Raw genomic sequence first — 20,406 nt, forward strand, 5'->3', positions numbered from 1 at the left:
AAGTTGAGTGTCTTGGACAAGTATTGTAGCAGTGGTTGTAGGTAATAAGTGGAAATATTATGACAGTTTTTGAAGGTAGAGCTGACACCTTTTATTAATGGGTTGGATATGGGATGTGAGAGAGAGTGACCAAGTTTTTTGTCCTAAGCAGCTGCAAGAGTGGAATTTTCATATATTGTCATATGGTGAAGACTGAGGAAAGAACATATTTTGGGAGGCAGGGAGGTAGGGAAGAAATCCAGAATTCAGTTTTGTCCCTGTTGGTTTGAGATGCATATTAGACATCAAGTAGTGATATCAAGTAGGTAGTTGGATAGATGATACTTAAAGCGGTGAAATGAAAAGGTAACCTCGCGAGGGATTATAGATAGAGAAAAGATTTCTGGGTACTGGATTCTGGAGAACTTTTTTTCTGTCCTCTTGACTTGGTATCTGTTTCTTGCCCACGTTTTCTCTTTTTCTTCCTCTTCTTTGAGCAAATATGAGTGAATTTAAGTTGCCTCTACCTCCAAGAATGCATCACACTTCTAAAATAGTCTAAAGATGCACCTAAAATACAATACAAACATATTATATTTATATATTGCTTTGAACTTTGAAAAGAACTTTTATTTATGAAACGCCTGGTGTGTGCCAGTACTGTGCTAGGTACTTCCCAGTGTATTATCTGTTCGAATTTTATAAATGATTGATTGTATTTAAATGGAAATAGTGATGTATCTGGCAGATCGTAGCTTTAGAGAAAACATTCTTTTGTATTTATATGTTGTTTCAGTTTATATATATGTTTGCATATACATATATAATTTTTAAATTAATGAGAGCATAAATATCAATATTGTAGTTGATATTGTGTAGTAGAAAGAACACTGGATTAGGTGTCTGGCAGTTGTCACTGAATAGCTATGGGAAAGTGATTTGGATTTTTCTTGGGTCCTGTTTCCCATCTGTGGAATAACAGGATTAAGTTTGAGGAGGGACTTAGTCAAGGGGTCTCAGCCAGTAAGTGGATTGGGAATAGTTGTTTTTATTTATGCTTCCATATCCACACTGTGCAATGTTGTAGCCACTAGCTGTATGTGGCTATTTAACCTTAAATTAATTAAAATTAAATAAAATTTAAAATTTGTTTGCTCAGTTGCACTTGGCACATTTCAGGTGCTCATTAACCACATATGTCTAGTTGATACTGTATTGGGTAATGCAGCTCTAGAACGTTTTCATCATTGAAGAAAGTTTTATTAGACAACACTGCTTTATACAACCATTGCTATAACAACTTTCTCTGAAATCTGTGGTTGGCTATTTGAATTTATATTTCCAACTTGTCAACCAACTAGAAATAGCAAAAGTTAAAAAGAATTTACTCTTTTATAGGATAAAAATGTAGTATAGTTCATTTTCACAGTATCATGTGTCTAAGTACTTTAAAATTGTAATTAAAAGAGCTTTCATCCCTGGTGGCGCAGTGGTTGAGAGTCCACCTGCGGATGCGGGGGACGCGGGTTCGTGCCCTGGTCCTGGAGGATCCCATGTGCCGCGGACCAGCTGGGCCCGTGAGCCATGGCCGCTGAGCCTGCGTGTCCGGAGCCTGTGCTCCGCGGCGGGAGAGGCCACAGCAGTGAGAGGCCCGCGTACCGCAAAAAAAAAAAAAAAAGAGCTCTCATAGCACTATTGAGAGAACTTTAATTAGAATCTATTGATGCAACTTTCATGTTCAATTTCTGGATAGTAACAGACATTTTTGAAACCTAAATACTAATGCAAAGAATGTTTTAAAAAATAAAACAATATTTTGCTATTATATATGTTAAGAGATGTAAAATGCTAGTTTTAAAATTAGTATCATTAAAATTAAATCAGAGCAGTTTCAGGACACAATATTTGTGGTTGTAGAAATTATTTTTCTTCACTTTTTCTGTTTTCTAAACAGAAAAAAGGAATACATCGTTGTACAAAATGCAGACTACAGTTTTTAACATGCAAAGAGAAAATGGATCACAAGACTCAGCATCATCGGACATTTATAAAACCTAAACAACTAGAAGGATTGCCTCCAGGAACAAAAGTGAGTTCAAATATGCTGTATTTTAACGTTTTGTATGATAATAGACAACTCCTGCCTGGTTTTATTTATTGAATAGAATACTTTAAAAATGATTTCTGATTTAATTAAGACTTTAATTTTAGGTTTTACCATTCTTATGTTTAGGAATAAAACTTCTAACCATTGCTTTTTGGTCAGTAGTGTGTGCAACTCTAGAGTGGTATTCCTTTGTAAAAAGTATAGCTAGATTAACTGTTCCAGGGTTAATGGGTTATGTCAATGTTACATAGGCTATTTTGGAGCTATTCCAGTTGGCAGTGTATATGTCATTTTTATCTGTTAAACTGTAAGATGCTTGAGATCAGGAATCATGTTTTATTTATCTTTGTGTCCTCAGCATCTGGTATAGTGCCTTGAATGCTGTAGGTTCTCAGATGTTTATTGAAATTGTTATTACTGAGTCTACTCTCAGAGAAGCAAGTTCTGCTGCTGGATAGCATTATGTTTTAAGTGAGCAAACACATGTCTGACTGCATACTGATGATTGTAATTTACTTTTCCCTTTTTGCCTTATATACCTCTGTTTTTTCTGACTTCTTTATACACAGTCAGCTCTTGAATATTTGCTCCAGTGGAGGGAAACAGAGGCATGGATAATCCAAAGTGAAATAATCCCCAAAACATTTATATTTGGCTTTGGGTTCTTACCTTTGAATGTGGGTATGTCTGTTATTTGAATTAACTAAAACAATATAAAGCCATGCTCTGAAGACCTAGAGCAAGAGAAGCTATCCAGCATCCTTCCCTGCAATCCATTCATTCCATGCTGGGACTAGACATGCAGAACACTAATGTAAGCAGTGCAGTCCTCTCTCATATTTTCCCTTAATAATAATAATAATAATGATACTAAATGTTTTTATAGCACCTTAGAATTAGGCTTTTGTTATGTTTATTCATATATTCTATTATTTAATCCATATAGTAAGCCAGTGAGGTAGACGAGGGAAGTATTGTTCCTTATCATAGATAAAGGAGCTTAGAGAGGATGTTACTGATTCAAGGTCACATGGCTAGAAAGGAGTGGTATTAGCTTTAACCTCAGGTCTTTTGATTCCTAGTCCAATGCCTTTGTATGATACTAAAGCACATGTTTTTCATGGTACTTCCTCATAGGCTGTCGGGGGGTGTATAGTCAAATGATTAATGAGAAAGTTGGAACAGTTGTGTTTTTCATTGTCAACCAGCAAATATAATTTCTTAATACCAAATGTTAAGTCTTGTATTAGCTTCCTTTAAGGAAAATTCTAAATATTATTAAACTCGCCCTGCAGTATAGTGAATTGATATAACCCCTCACATAACCTTTGTAAACATAAATCCTGCCCAATGAGCCCCTGGAAAGAAGTCACATTTACTGTAGATCTCTTTGTTTTATAGTTATCGAAGGGTAACACAGTCCTTTCTAGGCTTTGAGATTTAAATTTTGACCTCTGTGTTTGTGAATTTTTAGTTATATCAGAGCATAGAAATAGCTATGGAATGTGCTCTTTTAATATTCATATAATTTGCTTTAACTCCTAATTATCCATTAATAACTCTTAACATATAACTGATATCAGTACAAAAATGTAAGATTACAAGTGAGTAAATATCAAGTTTAATTTCATTTAATTGATATGAACATTTAGAATAAATGGAAGACTTACCAGTTACAGTTTATACTTGCCCTTTCCAAAAACTTGATGTTTAACTTTTCGTTATGCAGTGATATTTTAACAGTAATGCAGTGATTAATTTTCTAAAGCAAATATTATCTTCATTTTTGTAGGTTACTATTCGAGCTTCAGTTGGCCCTCTTCAATCAGGATCTTCAACTACACCTACCATTAGTGCAAGCACTTCTACCCTTCAGCTCTCACCTCCAAGGACTAAAAATATAACTGCTAAAAATCCCACAAAATCTAACACAAGTAAACCTAATATAACTAAATCCATTGCAAGTAAACCTAATGCAAGTAAGCCTAATGGAAGTAAATCTAAATACAAATCAAAAATATCTAATATGCAAAAGAAACAAAGCACATTGGCTAGTAGCAATAAAAAAAGTAAAGTCAATACAGCATTGAGGAATTTAAGGTAATCTTTTATTCTTGATACGCAATACTAATTTAATCTTAAGTATAAAAACTTTATTTAATATAAATTTACCCTATTACACAACTCTCTTGTACATTTATACACTGTCACTTAAGGCCAAGCAAATAATAAAAAATATTTTTTACAACAGTTGAACAGTACTTGAATTACTGTTTTTCTATAATATTCATTTATTACACTGGTGTTTTATGTTGTGCTTATATCTTGTGATGTTTGAATTGGTTAATTTAACCAATTGATTAATCCCTTTTTTCCAGTAAGAAACATTAGCTGATATTAGATTTTTTATACTTATTCTAGCTGCTGTTCCATAGCAGATTTTTCAAATAATAAGTCTCTGTTTGAAGATGTTAATTTAAACACCTTAGCTTTAATTAACAGAAAATTAATAAGGTGGTCCCTTATTATTTTTGTTTTAAAATATATTTTTATCATTTTCTTTATATCTCTATAAGGTGTCGTCGGGGAGTTCACAAGTGCATTGAGTGTTGTTCTGAAATAAAAGATTTTGCAAACCATTTTCCTACATATGTCCACTGTAGTTTTTGCAGATACAACACTAGCTGTAGCAAAGCCTATGTGAATCATATGATGAGGTAAGATGAGTTAAACATCTATAATTACCAATTAAAATTACAGTTCAGCAAGTTTGGTTTTGAAAACAGTTATCCTATTAGAAGTCAGTTTTTCTCTTCTAAGAAAACTTCTAAGATGATTCCTGGCACTATTTTTCGGCATAGTAATTCATGAAGTTCCTGGAAACTCGAATTTTAAGAACAGTTAGACTAATGAAATTAGGATAGGTTTGTTAGGGAAAATAGTTTTTCTATGGGAATTTTTTTTCCTATAGAACTTTCAAACATGGTTACTTCCAAAGACAGAAAAGTAAATGTTTTAAGTATATTTATGAAACAAATACATGTAATCTCATGAGTGTTATTCTCTTCAAAGCAGTCACTTTGAGAGATTCCAGGGTTTTCAGTGATGTTAGAAACTTTATTGAGTCTGTTTCTCTCTCTCTTTTTCTCTGTAATGCATCTGTCTGTCCATCCATCCATCAAGCCATGTCTCCTTGCATTCATTCAGTGAAATGAGAGACTATTTCAGTCATGATGCCATTGTTGGAATTATTTTTCTTTAATTCATTCAACTTAGATAATTAGAGTATTCTATGCAGAGAGAGCCTTCATAGCCTATGTTATCTTCATTTATATCTCAGTAGTTGGGGCATCCTTCAGGATGGATTTTTATTTTTTAAAAAATAGTCAAATATTGGGACTTCCCTGGCAGTCCAGTGGTTAAGACTCTGTGCTTCCAGTGCAGGGAGTGTGGGTTCCATCCCTGGTCAGGGAACTAAGATCCCACATGCCACGTGGCGTGGCAAAAAGAAAAAGAAAAAAAAAATAGTGACAGATTATGAGAATAAAACATTTTAAAAATAAATAAATAAAATTTTAAAAAATAGTCAAAAGTTGTTCAGATATAAGCCAGTTAGGTTGATTATTCAAAGTGAGGTTCCGTTTTTTCAAAAGTTAGAATATGATTAATAAAAGTGATTTTCTTATAGATCAAAACATGACCTCTGTGTTACTTTCTGGTCATTATCAGGTACTCCTTTCAAGGACTCTCCCACGTTTCTTGATGGCTCCGGCACCTCTCTCACAGTTTTTTAACCCCCTTGATGACTAGCCTGACATTATGGTAACTTGACTTCTTTAGTGCCAGTGCTTTACATCACCTTTAGACTTGTACCCCCTTTCTTACCACAGTACTATTTTAATCTTGTCATATATACTGTTCATTTCTTTTGAATTCCCATTTCCCAATGACTTTCTGGGCTTTGAGTTCTTTTTCCAGTCCAGCAGCACCTATCTAACTATAGTCATCCTCACCCTCAGGGTCATCTGTTTTGATTGCTGCTTTGTTTTTGTTCTAGAATCCTTTACACATTTAGTCATGCTTACCTGGCATAAAGGCCAAAGACTTGACCATCTTCTTCTGAACTTTATGCTCAATTCTAGACCCCCAAATAGTGCTTGATTCAATCAACTCTGACTCATGATCTTTAACTTGAATTGGGTCCTATCTTTTTATTTTTAAATACTTCTTTATTCTTACCTACAGTATCTGATTAAACATTTTTTTGGTACTCTAAAGATTTTATTTCGGATTCTCTTAGTTATTAACATGGCCTACAAATACACAGTTGGAGGTCATCCTTTTAATTAATCTTTTCAGTCTCAAATTTTTTTCCGGTTACATTTATCCAGGCATTAATCTCAGAAATCAAACATGTTCTACTTCTCCAAAGTTAACCGTTCCCCTTATCTCCTCTAGTTCTTCCACAACTTCATTCAGTTAATTTGCAACTTCATCTTCTATCTACCAGGTTCCTTCTGCTTACAGATGATTTCAGGTATTTTTTTTAAGATGAGGGAGACTTGTCCTTACTCCCTACTTTCCTTATCTCTTGTCTTCTTATTACCATGAACATTTGTAAAAAGTATTTGTTACTAGCATATTCGTGATTCATTTCTTTACCTTTTAATTTCAGTATTATCCTCACTTACCAACTAACACTGCCCCTTTAAAGATTATCAAGTACTGATCCCCGTATTTATTCACTTTTTTTTCACTCTTACTACTCTATGACTTCTTTAGAGTCATTGTTGTCACTCACTTTTTTTTTTTTTTTTTTTTTTTTTTGCGGTACGCGGGCCTCTCACTGCTGTGGCCCCTCCGGTTGCGGAGCACAGGCTGCGGACGCGCAGGCTCAGCGGCCATGGCTCACGGGCCCAGCCGCTCCGCGGCATGTGGGATCTTCCCAGACCTGGGCACGATCCCGTGTCCCCTGCATCGGCAGGCGGACTCTCAACCACTGCGCCACCAGGGAAGCCCTGTCACTCACTTTTGAAACTGTTCTCCTCAGCTTGTGTTTAACCGTTACCACTATTTTTCTTCTTCCTTTTTGCCTACTCCTATTCATTACCTTCCTTCAGCTCTTCTCACCTCCTTACATTTCCTTTCTTCGTAATGTAACCACTGTCACTTTTACCTTTCAACTTTGAATCTTCCAGTTTCATTCCTTAGTTTTCCTGAGACCTAACTCTGTATTTCTAATTATTTCGTGTTTTGTTTTGTTTTTACCTTTGACTCATTGGCATCTAAAAAGAACCTAAATAAACCAAACATTATCATCTTTCCAGAATTCACTTTACTACCATCCAATACTCTTTCAGGGCATCATTTGTGTGAATGTGGAATACCAGCTGGAAAAAATTCACTGTTGCAAGTATCTTAAGCTTGTGAAGTTCCCTTGATCTGCCACTGTGCATCATGGCTTCCTGAGACAGCACCTTCTGCATTCTGCCTCTCTGCCTCCCACCTACTACAGTGGACTACACCTATAATCCATTTCCTCTAAACCAGGCCCCGGCCATCCTTTCCCAAGTGTACTTCTGTGTGGAATGTCTCTTGTTCTTTGACAAATGTATGGCTTCCCAAATACGGCCTTAATTCTGCCCTTAGTTTATAGGGGAGCAAATCGGAAAATATTTTGTGTTTTCCTAAGCCAAGGGTCATTCTACTCTTCCCTTTCCCATTATCATAGACTTCTCATTTGTCCTATAAAACCTCCACATCCATTCTATTCTAAAACATTCCCAGTTAGCCCAACTGCCTTCTACCCTTATCCCAATTCCCAGTGAGCCCCAACCCTGCACTTCATTGTCAGGACACACAATCTTACTCATGGTTAGCCTCATGTGGAACTGAAAGCTTCCACTGCCACTCGTAGGGTTTGGTAAATCACTTTTCCTTTTTCTCTACTTCATATGTACCCTTGCCTCACTCACTGCCTTAGGTATCTCCCATTGAATGGCCCAACCACTACTTCTTCCCAGTGTGAATTCTTGTTACATGTTTGAGTTTTATATGTACAGAAACTTCATTTTCTCCAGAGGATGAGTCCCTTAAATCCCTATCCCATACTACCTCTGTACTCTCAATTGGTCTTTTCCCCTCCAGTCTCAGACTGCTCTTCTCCAGAATAAACTTTCTCCCATACTCATTTTTGACAAGTGGCTTTTCCTTATTCTTTGTTAGTCCCTGGAATACCCCTGTCCTTCCTTTCACTTTACTTTCTTTGAAGTGTCTGATCACCACAACCACTCACAGGGATCATTCCTTGCTTTGAGTTGTGTGCCATTCATCTGTTCTGCCTCTTGTTATGTTTGTTTGTATGTGTATTATCTCCTTGAGAAGAAGGGGCTCTTTGTATTTACCATGTCACCTAGCACATTACAAACAGCAAGTGAGAGTCATTATTGTAATTATAAAAGAAAGCCTCTAAATAAAATCTCAAAAGAGGATATTAAAAAATCTTATGCAGTTGGAGCATTTTTGGAATAAGACTCTTACAAGGAAGAGCATCATTAAACATATAATTTTTAAGTGATTTTTTAAAGAAGTAGCATTATTTGGGTTTGGTTGTTTAAATTATTGCACCCTGTTTGCTTATAGCCTTTAGGTAGCAGTAGAAGTCACCTGAAAAAATGAAAATGCATTACTGTGTAATATTGCTATTATTCTTCAACATTATGTATAAGAAAGAAGGCTTTTTTTCTCTACATGTAATAGAATTAAGGTAACAGCCATAAGTACCTAATATCTCTTTTTGTAGCAGAGCTTACTGTTTGCTAAGAAGTGTGGTAAGCTGGTGGTGAAGAATCTGACAAATCTGGATTTGAAACCAAGCTTCACCATTTATTTATTACATGTGTGACTTTGGGCAAATTACTTAACTGATTCCCATTTTCCTTTTCTTGAAGAGAAAGTTACTGTGATTATTAGAGGAAATGTACTTAAAGTGCTTAATAAAATGATTTGCACTTAGGAGATATTCAAGTAATTTTAGGTATTATTTCTAAATTGTCATTATTCAGTATCGTAAAGTCCTTGCCTTTAATTTTCACAATTTAGTAGGAGAGATATATTTACCTAGCTTAATGTGATAAACAAATGACTGTGAGAGCCCAGAGAAGGTAACGATGAATTCTTTAAACAAGAAATGAGAAGGTATTGTATAAATGACATTTCATTTAGGCTTTGAAGGATGATTTAAAATTTTTCCAAGGAAAAAGAAAGCTGGTATAACAATTTGTTCCTATATAATAATAAGACAGATTCCTGAATTAATTTTTATAGGATATGCTTTAGTTCATTATATTTTTTATATAGATTTATTGGCACTAAATAATAGTCATTAGAAAAACAGTTAAGATTATTGTGATGGCATCATAAATGGTCTTCTGTCCACAACCCACCCCTTTGGCCCTTCTTCCTTTCTTTTGTTACTCATATCTGGTCAGGATATTTTTTGGCCTAAAATCCTTTACCTTCCTAATATTAATAGGATGAAGTTGAAATTTTCTGGAGAATGTAAGACCTTTTAATATCTAATTCCTAACTACTTTTCCAAGAGACTTCAACTTTTATTTTCTTTGCTTTGCCTGGAGTAAGTCAGTATATGGAGCTTCCTAACTGAAATGTACTACTAATTGTGCTGACTTCTCCATTTACCTGCAGCTTTCCCTCATGCAACCACAAAACTGTGTGTGTGTCACTGTTGATGTTTATCCTGTGATAATGAATATATATTCACTTGTTTAGCATATGTTTATTAGGCATTTATTCTGTGCCAGTTGCTTTTTGACAACCTTCCCCCCCCCAAACCCTGGACCATGAACTCTAAGGCAAACAACCTGCTTTATTGTATCATCAACCTCCAGTTTGGTGTCTTAATAGTAGGCATACTGTCAATATTGTTGCATACTTTTGTATTTTTTCAGAGGTAAACTTTTTACTTGTATCAAAGCAAGATGGTCAAAGGGAGTTTTTTTTGCCTCTAGTCCTATTGAGGTATAATTTATATACAATAAAATTCATCTATTTTTAGAGAATAGCTTAATGAGTTTGGTAATTATGTATATATAGTCTAAGTAGATGGTGAATTTTCAAAACCTAGATTTTAATGTTATGTTTTACTGTATCGTAATAAAAATCTTAACCTTTTTTTTTCCTTTATTAGATTATTTCCCTATTGTTATTAACTTTACACAGGTCTATTAGGAAGAAGAAAGGTAGTTTTTTTTTCCCTCTGTTGGTGAGCTACAGATCCACTTTTCCATTCCTATAATACACAAAACTAGAAGAATGGAATTTGTGTAATAAATATAAATGAAATGACAGTATAAGTCTTTTTTTATAGGTAGGGAACTCTAAATTAAAACTGGATTCAGACAACTAAAATTTTAAAAGTACCAACATTTTAATAAGGTGCAAGTTATAGACAGAAATGGAAGCCATCAAAAGACCCTAAAACGTAATTTTTTCCTCTCCTCTTACCAAATAAAGAAACCGAAACAGTCTGTTGAGAAGGAAGAAGGAGCTTTTAAAAGTTACTTTTAAATCTCATTAAAAAAAATAATTTACTTGGTTCACATTATTTGGGAATCAGATAAAATCTGGGACACACTCTGAGGAAATACAGTTATGTGCACAAATTTTTGCATATTATTTCAGTGGTTCCCAACCTCTTGATGATTTCTTCCTAAAAAAACCATTCAATTATTTTTGTCATGTTATGCTGAATTTATAAACTGTTTAGTAGTAGTTATCCCCAGATTGAAGAAATAAGTATTAAAAATCTTCTGAGAATGTTCTCTGGGGATTATAACTGGTCAGAGTATTTCTTTTCCCATACGTACATGCTCTGCTGGTGATGGTTGCCTTGTTTCTGAGACTTAGAATTGATTTGGTGTGTTGGCTACTTTAGGTCTATCATTGCAAGCTGCTGCTCCTCAAACTTTAGCTTGCATAAGAATTACTGAAAAAGTTTGTTAAAACAGATTCCTGGGCCCCACTGCCAGAGATTAATTCAGTTGCTATGTGGGAGGGTGGGGGTCACAAGACTTTGCATTTCTAAATAAGCTCCCAGATGATGCTCATGTTACTAGTCTATGACTCCACTTTTATCTGTGCTAAGTAGTACTGTGCTAAGCCGATCCTGGTTTTCTAGTATAGGAAAGCTTTCCTTATCAGATTTAAAAGGGTGTGTAAAAGCTATCAGCATCAGCTACAAAGCTTGGTTAGGGGTTTTCTGTTCTGTGCTTAGGGGAAGCATTGTTTTAGCTCAAGAGTTCTGCTTTAATTTGTTTTTTTAAAAAAAACCTCTACTAGTAATTGCAAAGAATTCTAAATGTTTGATTTTACAAATCCACTTTACAAATGCCAACAGTGGCATTTAGCTCAACTACTGTTAACTTCCAGGATAATTTGGAATCTACTCCCCTTCCTCAACACAAACATGTTAAGTTGGTAAAGGATTTTTAAAATGATTCTTATTGGTAACCATTCATATTATAGCAAAAACGTTATTAGCAAAACTTTTAAATTGTTTTCAACTCTTAACAGTTGAAGAAAATAATTTGACTTGCTTTACTTTTTTAAACTCTTGAGCATTTCCTTTTTTTATGTGAGGGTGAGGTACTGATTGTGTAAGAATATGCTTAGTGAAATACATTTCACTAGAAAATAAATAGATAAATAAGAATATAAGCTAAAATGCTGAATGAAACAGGGATGATGAACATTATATTATTATTTATATCATAATATTTTATTCAAAACTAGAGATTTAAGTATAGACTTGATATATAGCTAATAAATTAATATGACTTACTGTATAGTAAAATTAATAAAATCTGTTTTGTCTCTCCCAGCTTTCATAGTAATCGTCCAAGTAAAAGGTTTTGTATCTTTAAGAAGTATTCAGAAGATCTCAGGTAACTAGTTGATCTTTTAAATTTTTTTCTATTGAAAAATTATATGACTTAAATCTTTTGTATATAACATTTTTATTGAGATACAGTTCATATACAATGCAATTCACACATTTAAATTATACAATTAATAGTTTTTGGTATATTCACAGAATTGTGCAGTTACCACAGTTAATTTTAGTACGTTTTTATCACTTTAAAAAGGCACTCTGTACCCGTTAGTGGTTATCTCCATTTCCTTCCAATTCCTTTCATCCCTAAGCAACTACTAATCTACTTTCTGTCTATTTAGATTTGCCTATTCTGAACATTTCATGTAAATGGAATGATAAAATATGTGATCCTTTGTGATTTGTGTCTTCCATTTAGCATAATGTTTTCAAGATTCATCCATATTGTAGCATATATCAGTGCTTCTTTTTCTTATTGCTGAGTAATATTCCATTGTATGTATATATGATAGTTTGTTTATCCATTTAGGTTATTTTAACTTTGAATCTGTTATGAATATTGCTGTTGTGAACATTTGTGTACTCATTTTTGTTTGGACATGTCTTTTCATTTTTCTTTAGTATATATCTAAGATTAGAATTGCTGGGTTATATGGTAACCCTATGTCAAGCCTTTGAGGAACTGCCAGAGTGTTTTACAAAGTACCTGATTGGTCTATATTCTCTTGCTAAATTTGTTTCAGGGGTGACCGGTGGTGTCAAAATGAAATCTTCATGTATTTACACTGTAAAATGAGAACAAAAATAGGGCTGTCCAACAATATTTGATTTAAAAAAAGATACCTAAAATATGTAGTAAAGTGACTAACACTTTTTCAGTTTTGAAGTAAATTTCTTAAACCACTAGAATTCTTGAAATTAGTATGTAGTCTGTATAATTCTTTTTCCTTTTCAAATTAAGAGAAGTGTACAACTTGCTTACTGTGCAGAAAGAACTGTTGATGAATATTTCTGAAGACACTGAGAATTTGGTTTTACCACACACTTAACTCAGAATTCACTGAGCACCATGTTTTTCATATTCTTCTGAATTCTTTAGACCCCACTGCTCTTTATTTTTGCTCTTGTCGCCTTTGCTACCTGAAATATCAGTATGTTTGCTGCACCAAGCTAATCTATACAGATAAGGTTAACCAATAGTTGTTTTGATATTTTGGGTTAGTGGAAAAAATGGAAGAGGGGATGATATTATGTCTCAGGACCTTTGTACTTATTATTCTCTGTGACTAGTTTGCTCTTTCCCAGATTTTTGTATGATTAGCTCCTTTATCTCCTTTGGGTCTTTATTCTGATGAGTGAGCCTTTCCTTGACCACTTGATTTAAAATTATATCCTTTCTCCTGTGCTTTACCCCAGTGCTCTTTATCTCCTTTTTATGCTTCATTTTTCTCTGGATCATCTTTTATCATCTCATTCACTGTATATTTTGTTTATTTTCTGTGTCCTCTCACTAGAATGTGTGTGGTTTGGATTTTTGTCTATGCCAGGCATTGATAGTGATTAGGCACCCAGTAAATATTTGTTGAATAAATTAATGTATGCATTGAAAATGACTTATGTGGACAATAGGTCCCATCTATGATGTTGGACCAGTAGCTCACAGGGAGAGAAAAATTTGGTTCAGTTTTAAAAATATATTAGTACTAATTTTAAAACATTTACTGAATTCAAGGAAATAGATTAAGTTATATTAGAGGTTGCCTATACTGAAAATTTTTATAAGAATGAAGAGTTTTATTGCATTCAAAAGATGAGATTTTTGATTTTCACCTCACTGTTGTTAAGCTCAGTTGTGTGTTTGGTTTTTAAATGAATCATATGATTTTAAACCTCTGGGATGTTTTTCTCTCAACTTGAATAAGTCTCAGATTGAAAATTTGCCTATTTCTGTGAATGGAACATAGAAACTTATAATTGTATAGAACAATAATTTTTGTAATTATTCTTTTATTGGAATGGAATATTTGTTCTTTAGCTATTTACTGTGTATCTACTAGGTCTATAATGTAGCAGATCCTGTAAAGATAATAGTAATAATGAAGAAGTCTTGGAACCAACCTTCAGAGAATGTACATTTTATTGGGTGGGAGATAAGAGGTGAATGTAAATAACCACAATAAAGCAAGAGGGATTTTAATAAGTGCAATGATGGTTGGTTTTTTTTCAAAGGGCAGCGAGATTACTTTACTTGGAATGATCTACATAGGTGTTAGTTTACTTGGCTTTAAAGGATGAGTACTGTTTACACTGATAGAAGAGGTACAGGTGCATTTGAGTTGGAATAACATGAATAGAGGTGCAGAAATGAAAAAGTTGAAGGTGTACAGAGGGGGAATGGTAGTAGTAAATGAATGGAGCATTGAAGTTATAGTGGTAATATTGAAATTGGGGGCAATAGTTTTGAGCTTAGAGCCAGCTTGTAAAAGCGTTGAAAATGAGGCTAAGGAGTTTGGACTTATTTTGGAGGGCACTGGACAACCTTTGATGTTTTATATAGAATTGAATGAAACTGAAGGAAGGTTGAATTTCTTCTCACCTTTAACAATAGGGTGAATTATAGATGCATGAATCCTATTGATTAGGACTTTTGTGGTAGTTATGAATAATCTAGTAAGGACTTGGGTTAGAATGGTGAGATAGTATTACATCATCTTTAAGAAACTGGGCTCTGGAATGAAAGTGCTTGATTTCAAACCTGATCTTGACCTTTACCAGCTTTGTGTCCTTGGTACGTTACTAAGCTAACTCCATCCTCTATTAAAAAGGTGATAAATTATAGCATCTACCTTTTATGGGTTGTTTAGATTTAGATGAGATGGTATGTCTAAAATTGTTTGACTAGCACAGAATAAGTACTCAATAAATTGTTGATATAAAATGCTTGACATACTGACTGTTTAAGGAAGAAGAGACAGAGATAACTATAGGTTGAGCTTTATTTTCAGAGGAAATGGCATCATAAGAAAGGCCAGTCAGGATAAGTTAATTTGGGAAGGAAGTACATGATTTTAGTTTTATGAAGGTCAGTTTTTTATGTGCCAGTATGACATCTAGGGGAAAATATACAGCAGACTGTTAGACTAGAGCTTTAGGGGAGAAGTCAATCTAAGGTATGTTATTTGTTTGTATTTGTATATTGGTAAAACATTTAAAATTTTAACGTATGTGATGAACTTCAGAAATGTATTTATGCTTTATTAATAAACTGACAATAACAATGATCACATTACATGATCTATTTTTTTTCCACCTAAGCAAAAATAATTTATTAGCAGGATTCCAAAGACCCTCATGGACCCCTAGAAGGAAGAGATACAGCCAGAACATACGAGGGAAACAGAAAGCCATCAGTTACTAACACGGCTTCTTTCTAGTCTGACCTGCTGAAGCAGGATGATTTTGTCTGTTATTTTTTCTGGACATGAGTTCCATTCTCCTTTCTCTGTGTAGACCAGCTTTCTCTGTTGATGACCCAAACATAGTATTCTTAGCTTCCCACATTTTCCCAGATCAAGAAATGTGATTATATATCCCAATTACAAATCCCTGTTCAGAGAAGGCTTGAGTTAGACATTCCATCCCTGGTCCAATTAACTATGTCAAGTGGAATAGGCATTTAGCTACTTACCATTGAGACTACTTTTAGTGTCTGTTGAGGGCAGTTTGTTAATAGAAAAAGACTGTAATTATTAAATTTAAGTATTTAAATCTTAACTTTCCTTAAGCTTAAAAATATTTCATTTAGAAATCTAGTACATTTAATAATCACTTTCGGGACTTCCCTGATAGTGCAGTGGTTAAGAATCCGCCTGCCAAGGCAGGGGACATGGGTTTGAGCCCTGGTCCAGGAAGATCCCACATGCCGCGGAGTAACTAAGCCTGTGCGCCACAACTACTGAGCCTGAGCTCTAGAGCCTGCGAGCCACAACTATTGAGCCCGCGCGCATAGAGCCAGTGCTCCGCACAGGAGAAGCCACCACAATGAGAAGCCCACGCGCTGCAAGGAAGAGTAACCCCCACTCACCACAACTAGAGAAAGCCCACGTGCAGCAACGAAGACCCGACGCAGCCATAATAAATAAATAGATTTATTTAAAAAATCACTTTCAAGCGGGCCTTTAAATAATGTTTGATAAAGTTCATTTAAGCTGAACAGACTAGAATTTTTTATTTTAAAGTCTCATTTACACTTCAATTACCTTTAAACAATGTAACATCATGTATACATTTAATATATTTGATTTTCTTTTAAACAGCTCTTCAGATGCTTGACCCCAAGCTCCCAAGTGCTTAACTCTAATAAACATAATAAATTAAACACAGTGGCTTTCTAAGTTCTCTGAAACATTCACATATTTTTGCAGGCTTAATATTTTAAAATAAAACTCAAAGCTAAAAGTTTAAACACATTTTAAATTAGAGTCTTAAGACCAATTTTACATACTATAATACGCCAATTATGTTTAAATACTTCAAATAGCAAATGCTGCACAGTTTGATCCAATAAGCATAAAAACTATTTGTGAATTCAAAAAAAATGTATTGATGACTATGGGAATTGCTTTCTAACCTTTTTGAAAATTTGTAATCATTACATATTTAAGAACTACAGTACTCAGTGAAGTTTTGTTAAGGGAACAAGTAGTTTAGGTCCAGGCAAGTGGGCCAGTTCAGAGTACTGGGATGCTGAGGAACTCAGACTTTGGACTTCAATAGTGAATTAGCTACTTCAGTTAATTCAGTGTTATATGAGAATAATACCAACCTTGGATGCTTGTGGTGAGAATAAACTAAATAATATATAGGAAAATCTTTAACACATAGTATACAACGATAGCAGCTACGACAATGATCTATTTTTAAAGCGTTCACATTTCTAATTTTTTCCTCACCTAGAAAACAGTAGATAAATGTTCCATTAGAGCACAGACTGTATTTTTTGGTCGTCATTGTATTCACAATACAGTACACTAGTAGTACAGTATGTGTAACGACAGCCTTAGTAAATATACACTGACTAATGTATATATTGTACATTTATATATACTGAACTCTTGTTTTGCAGATGGGCATAGGCACAAATAGACTGTGACTTGTCAAAGTGAACCATGTTGTTAGTGGAGCCAAGACTGGACTGTAGGTCTCTTGACTCTTAGTTTTCAGTAACTGGTATGAGAGAGAAAAGTTTATAAAGCAAAAATACTTTCTGTAAATAAATGGTAATATAATTTGAATATGACTATGACATTTTCTGGAGAATCATTTCAGTTATATCAAGTTTATATAACAAAAATTGGAATGACAGTTATGACACAAAAAGCAAATCACGGAAAAGTATTCATTGAACTGGTGTGTGGATTTTCATAAAAGATAAAAACATTTTCTTTTATACTATTTGCTTTGTTTTTTATAGGGGCATTACTCTAGTGTGCCTTAATTGTGATTTCCTAACTGATGTTTCTGGCTTAGATAATATGGCTACACACTTAAGTCAACATGAAACTCATGCTTGTCAAGTTGTAATAGAGAAAGGTACGTATATAAAATTGTTTTACTTTGGATTTTTGATATTTATTCCAGTATTATTGGTTAGCCACAGTATGTGCTCTTTACTAAATCATTTTTCTCACTCATCATATTTCATATGCTGTTTTAAATATAATACTTTTCTTCTAATTTCAGTTTCTGTTTGTATCCCAACTTCTGAACATCTTTCTGAGTAAGTGTAATTTTTATTCAGTGCATTTTACTTTGATGGATTTTAGCACTATTGCATTTTTAAATGTATCATTAACAGAAATGAAAAATATTAAAGTATTTTGTGTTTTTTTTTGTTTTTTTTTTTAAAGCTGCTTGTTGAAATAGGTTCCTGCTCTATGGAGCTCGTGACCTGGTGCAAGACAAGTTGGAATTTCCTAAGTTCAAAGTTCTGAGATGTTTTCTTACACAAAGGCAGTTAAGCAGCCAAGTTCATGACACTAGCTCTCATTATTCAGCTCTTTTCAGCTTCAAATGGGACTAGATTCTTATTCCACCTTATCTTTGTGTCAGGTTGACATATCTTAACATACGTTTTTTTTTTCTCCAGTTGGCTCTCTCCAAAAATAACTTTTGTTGCTGTGGTCATTTCTTACTTTGCTTAAAATAATTTGTGTTTTTCTCTGCTGTACTTGACTTCAGAATAATATGTTCCAAATGATATGGCTGTTTGTCTTTTTGTCTGTTTTGTCTGCTTTCTTAATTTCTTATAAGTCTTAAGTTTTTTAGGCCAGATGATTGTCTTTTTCCTCATTCGTTGTCTGTCATTGTGCTATTTTTCTTATTTTTCAGATGGAGAAGCAGCCCAGAGATTTCAAAAAATGTTCAGGGTACACCTGGACAGTGTCCCCCTTCGATGGACACAACTGATGCCTGTTCTCTCTTTCCAAGGAATGTGACTAATTTGACTGTGGGACCTGCTCTAGGTTGTGGTCTCAGGAAATCAGATCTTGGGGAGACTCCCTTCTCTCATGGCTGGCCTTCCATGAGGCTGATGTTGATATAGCCAGAGATGGTATCAAGGCCCACCAAATAGAGCACAGCTTCCCACTGGGGGCTTTGGCTCTTGATCTTAAGCTCGTGGGTCACTTCTGGCCAAGAAAATCAAATCTGTGCTTCAGTGTCCCAGTTGAAGTTTAGTCATTTTGGCTGCTTCCCTTTAATCTTCCTCTAGCATGAATGCATCCAAGGAATACAAAAGCTCCGGTTATTAGGAAATGGTTATTTTTCGTATCCTTGGAACAACAGGTCCCTACAATTATGTTCCAAAATTTCACTTATTTTTACTGTTATTTAAAATGTATTACCCAGGAGTAACTACATAGTTTTTTAACAGCATCAATTATCAGATTTTTTATTTTTTAAAAATTTAGTTTAATTTTGATAGCTTGGTTTTATGTTCTCCAAATGTATTGATGTCTATTTTTATATTCTTTTCTTTAAAACTGTTGTTTAGTGTTTGCTTTATTTTGTTAAGAACTCCAAGATATTCCCTAGAATTCTCTACAGATTTCCTATAGCTGCTTATTTATAGCTTTTTAATTTGGCTGTTGTTCAGACCGTTAGACATGATTATATCCATTCTTATTTCGGGATTATTATTATTAATATTATCTTAATAATTGTGAGTTCTAAGGTGTAAAGAATTGACAAAACCTATTCTTGGAGACCTTAAAACAAGGTTTTTTAAAAATTTAGTTTTATTTTTTTATACAGTAAAACAAGTTTTAAAGTTGCATATTTGTACATCTAATACATAATACCTACTTAGCTATTAATAGTTCCTTTGGGTAGTGGTAACATTAAAAAAATATAAGGGCCAATAATGCACTTGTTTCTATCACATATAAAACATATTTCCACATATATATATTTTTTAAAGTTGACATTTGTTTATTTTAGTTACATTGACTATAGCTCTAATAAACAGTTTTGATGCTATTATTTTGTTTTAATAAAAATTCTGTTGTTTAAGTGCCTCAGGAATTATTTACTAATAAAGAATTTCATATGAAAGCTGTAGATTTAATCATATAAATAGGAGCATTGCCTTTATTGTTTCATGGAAGCCCCATTATTTGGCCTGCACACTGAGAGCTGTATCTACTTAGTGCGTCTTGCTTTTTTTCCTCTGGCACAATTGAAAGGTCACTGTTTATACTCTACCAACTTATTGAATTTTAATGACATGTAAAATACCTTTTGTGATCTTAGTTGCCGTAAGGGTTAGGCAGGCTCTGGAAATATGACTCAGTCATGTTTTTTTACTCTGAAGTCAGAACTTGCTCAGTTTTACTTTGAAACAGATTTAAAGCCAGTATAGATGACTACTTATTATGTAACGTGCTTCTTGCAATTAATAATCAGAAAATGTGAACCCATTAGTTTTAAATTTCCAAACTAATTTCTACGGTAAATGAATAATTTTTCAAAAGTTCTGGAAGTGGCTTGTCTCTCAGTAGGTGAATTTGGTGTTATGCTAGTCTTTATTTCCTTATCTGTCTCTAGGAAGTTTTGTCATTCACCCTCTTTCTACCCAGTTTTTTTTTTTAATTTAAAAATTTTGTCCAGAAACAACTTCTTTACATTTTTAACATAAGTTCCTTTTTCATTTATAGATATTTGCTCTACCTTGGCTATAGTTTAAAAATATGAGAAATTGTATTCTTGATATAGCAATGTAGGAGTACTGCTTTGTGTTCTTCCATAGGACTCTGTTTTATAGTATTATCAAGTTCATTTTCTTAAAGTTTAAACTCCTAAAGTTCTATCACCTATAAATTCCTTTTTAAAAAAATAATTTAAATAA

At 33.9% G+C, this 20,406-nt stretch overlaps 1 protein-coding gene across 11 annotated transcripts in view; it reads left to right on the top strand.

The window, feature by feature from the left end:
• The window catches only part of ZNF280D (zinc finger protein 280D), a 291,340-nt gene that overhangs the window by 231,206 nt on the left and 39,728 nt on the right, over positions 1 to 20,406 (top strand). For 10 of the 11 annotated variants that reach the window (XR_009562987.2, XR_009562988.2, XM_060294220.2 and 7 more), the window contains 6 exons: positions 1,934 to 2,068; positions 3,879 to 4,186; positions 4,663 to 4,803; positions 11,989 to 12,051; positions 17,473 to 17,591; positions 17,742 to 17,778. Coding sequence is in view for 9 of the 11 variants with exons in the window: in XM_060294220.2 (XP_060150203.1) it covers positions 1,934 to 2,068; positions 3,879 to 4,186; positions 4,663 to 4,803; positions 11,989 to 12,051; positions 17,473 to 17,591; positions 17,742 to 17,778 (803 nt within the window). In the remaining 2 variants the exon portion in view is untranslated. Of the gene's footprint in view, positions 1 to 1,933; positions 2,069 to 3,878; positions 4,187 to 4,662; positions 4,804 to 11,988; positions 12,052 to 17,472; positions 17,592 to 17,741; positions 17,779 to 18,389; positions 19,532 to 20,406 lie in introns of those variants that run through there. The other variant, XM_060294224.2, reaches the window with a different exon arrangement.

The sequence above is a fragment of the Globicephala melas genome, chromosome 2 (assembly GCF_963455315.2).
Source record: "Globicephala melas chromosome 2, mGloMel1.2, whole genome shotgun sequence".
Lineage (NCBI taxonomy): Eukaryota > Metazoa > Chordata > Mammalia > Artiodactyla > Delphinidae > Globicephala > Globicephala melas.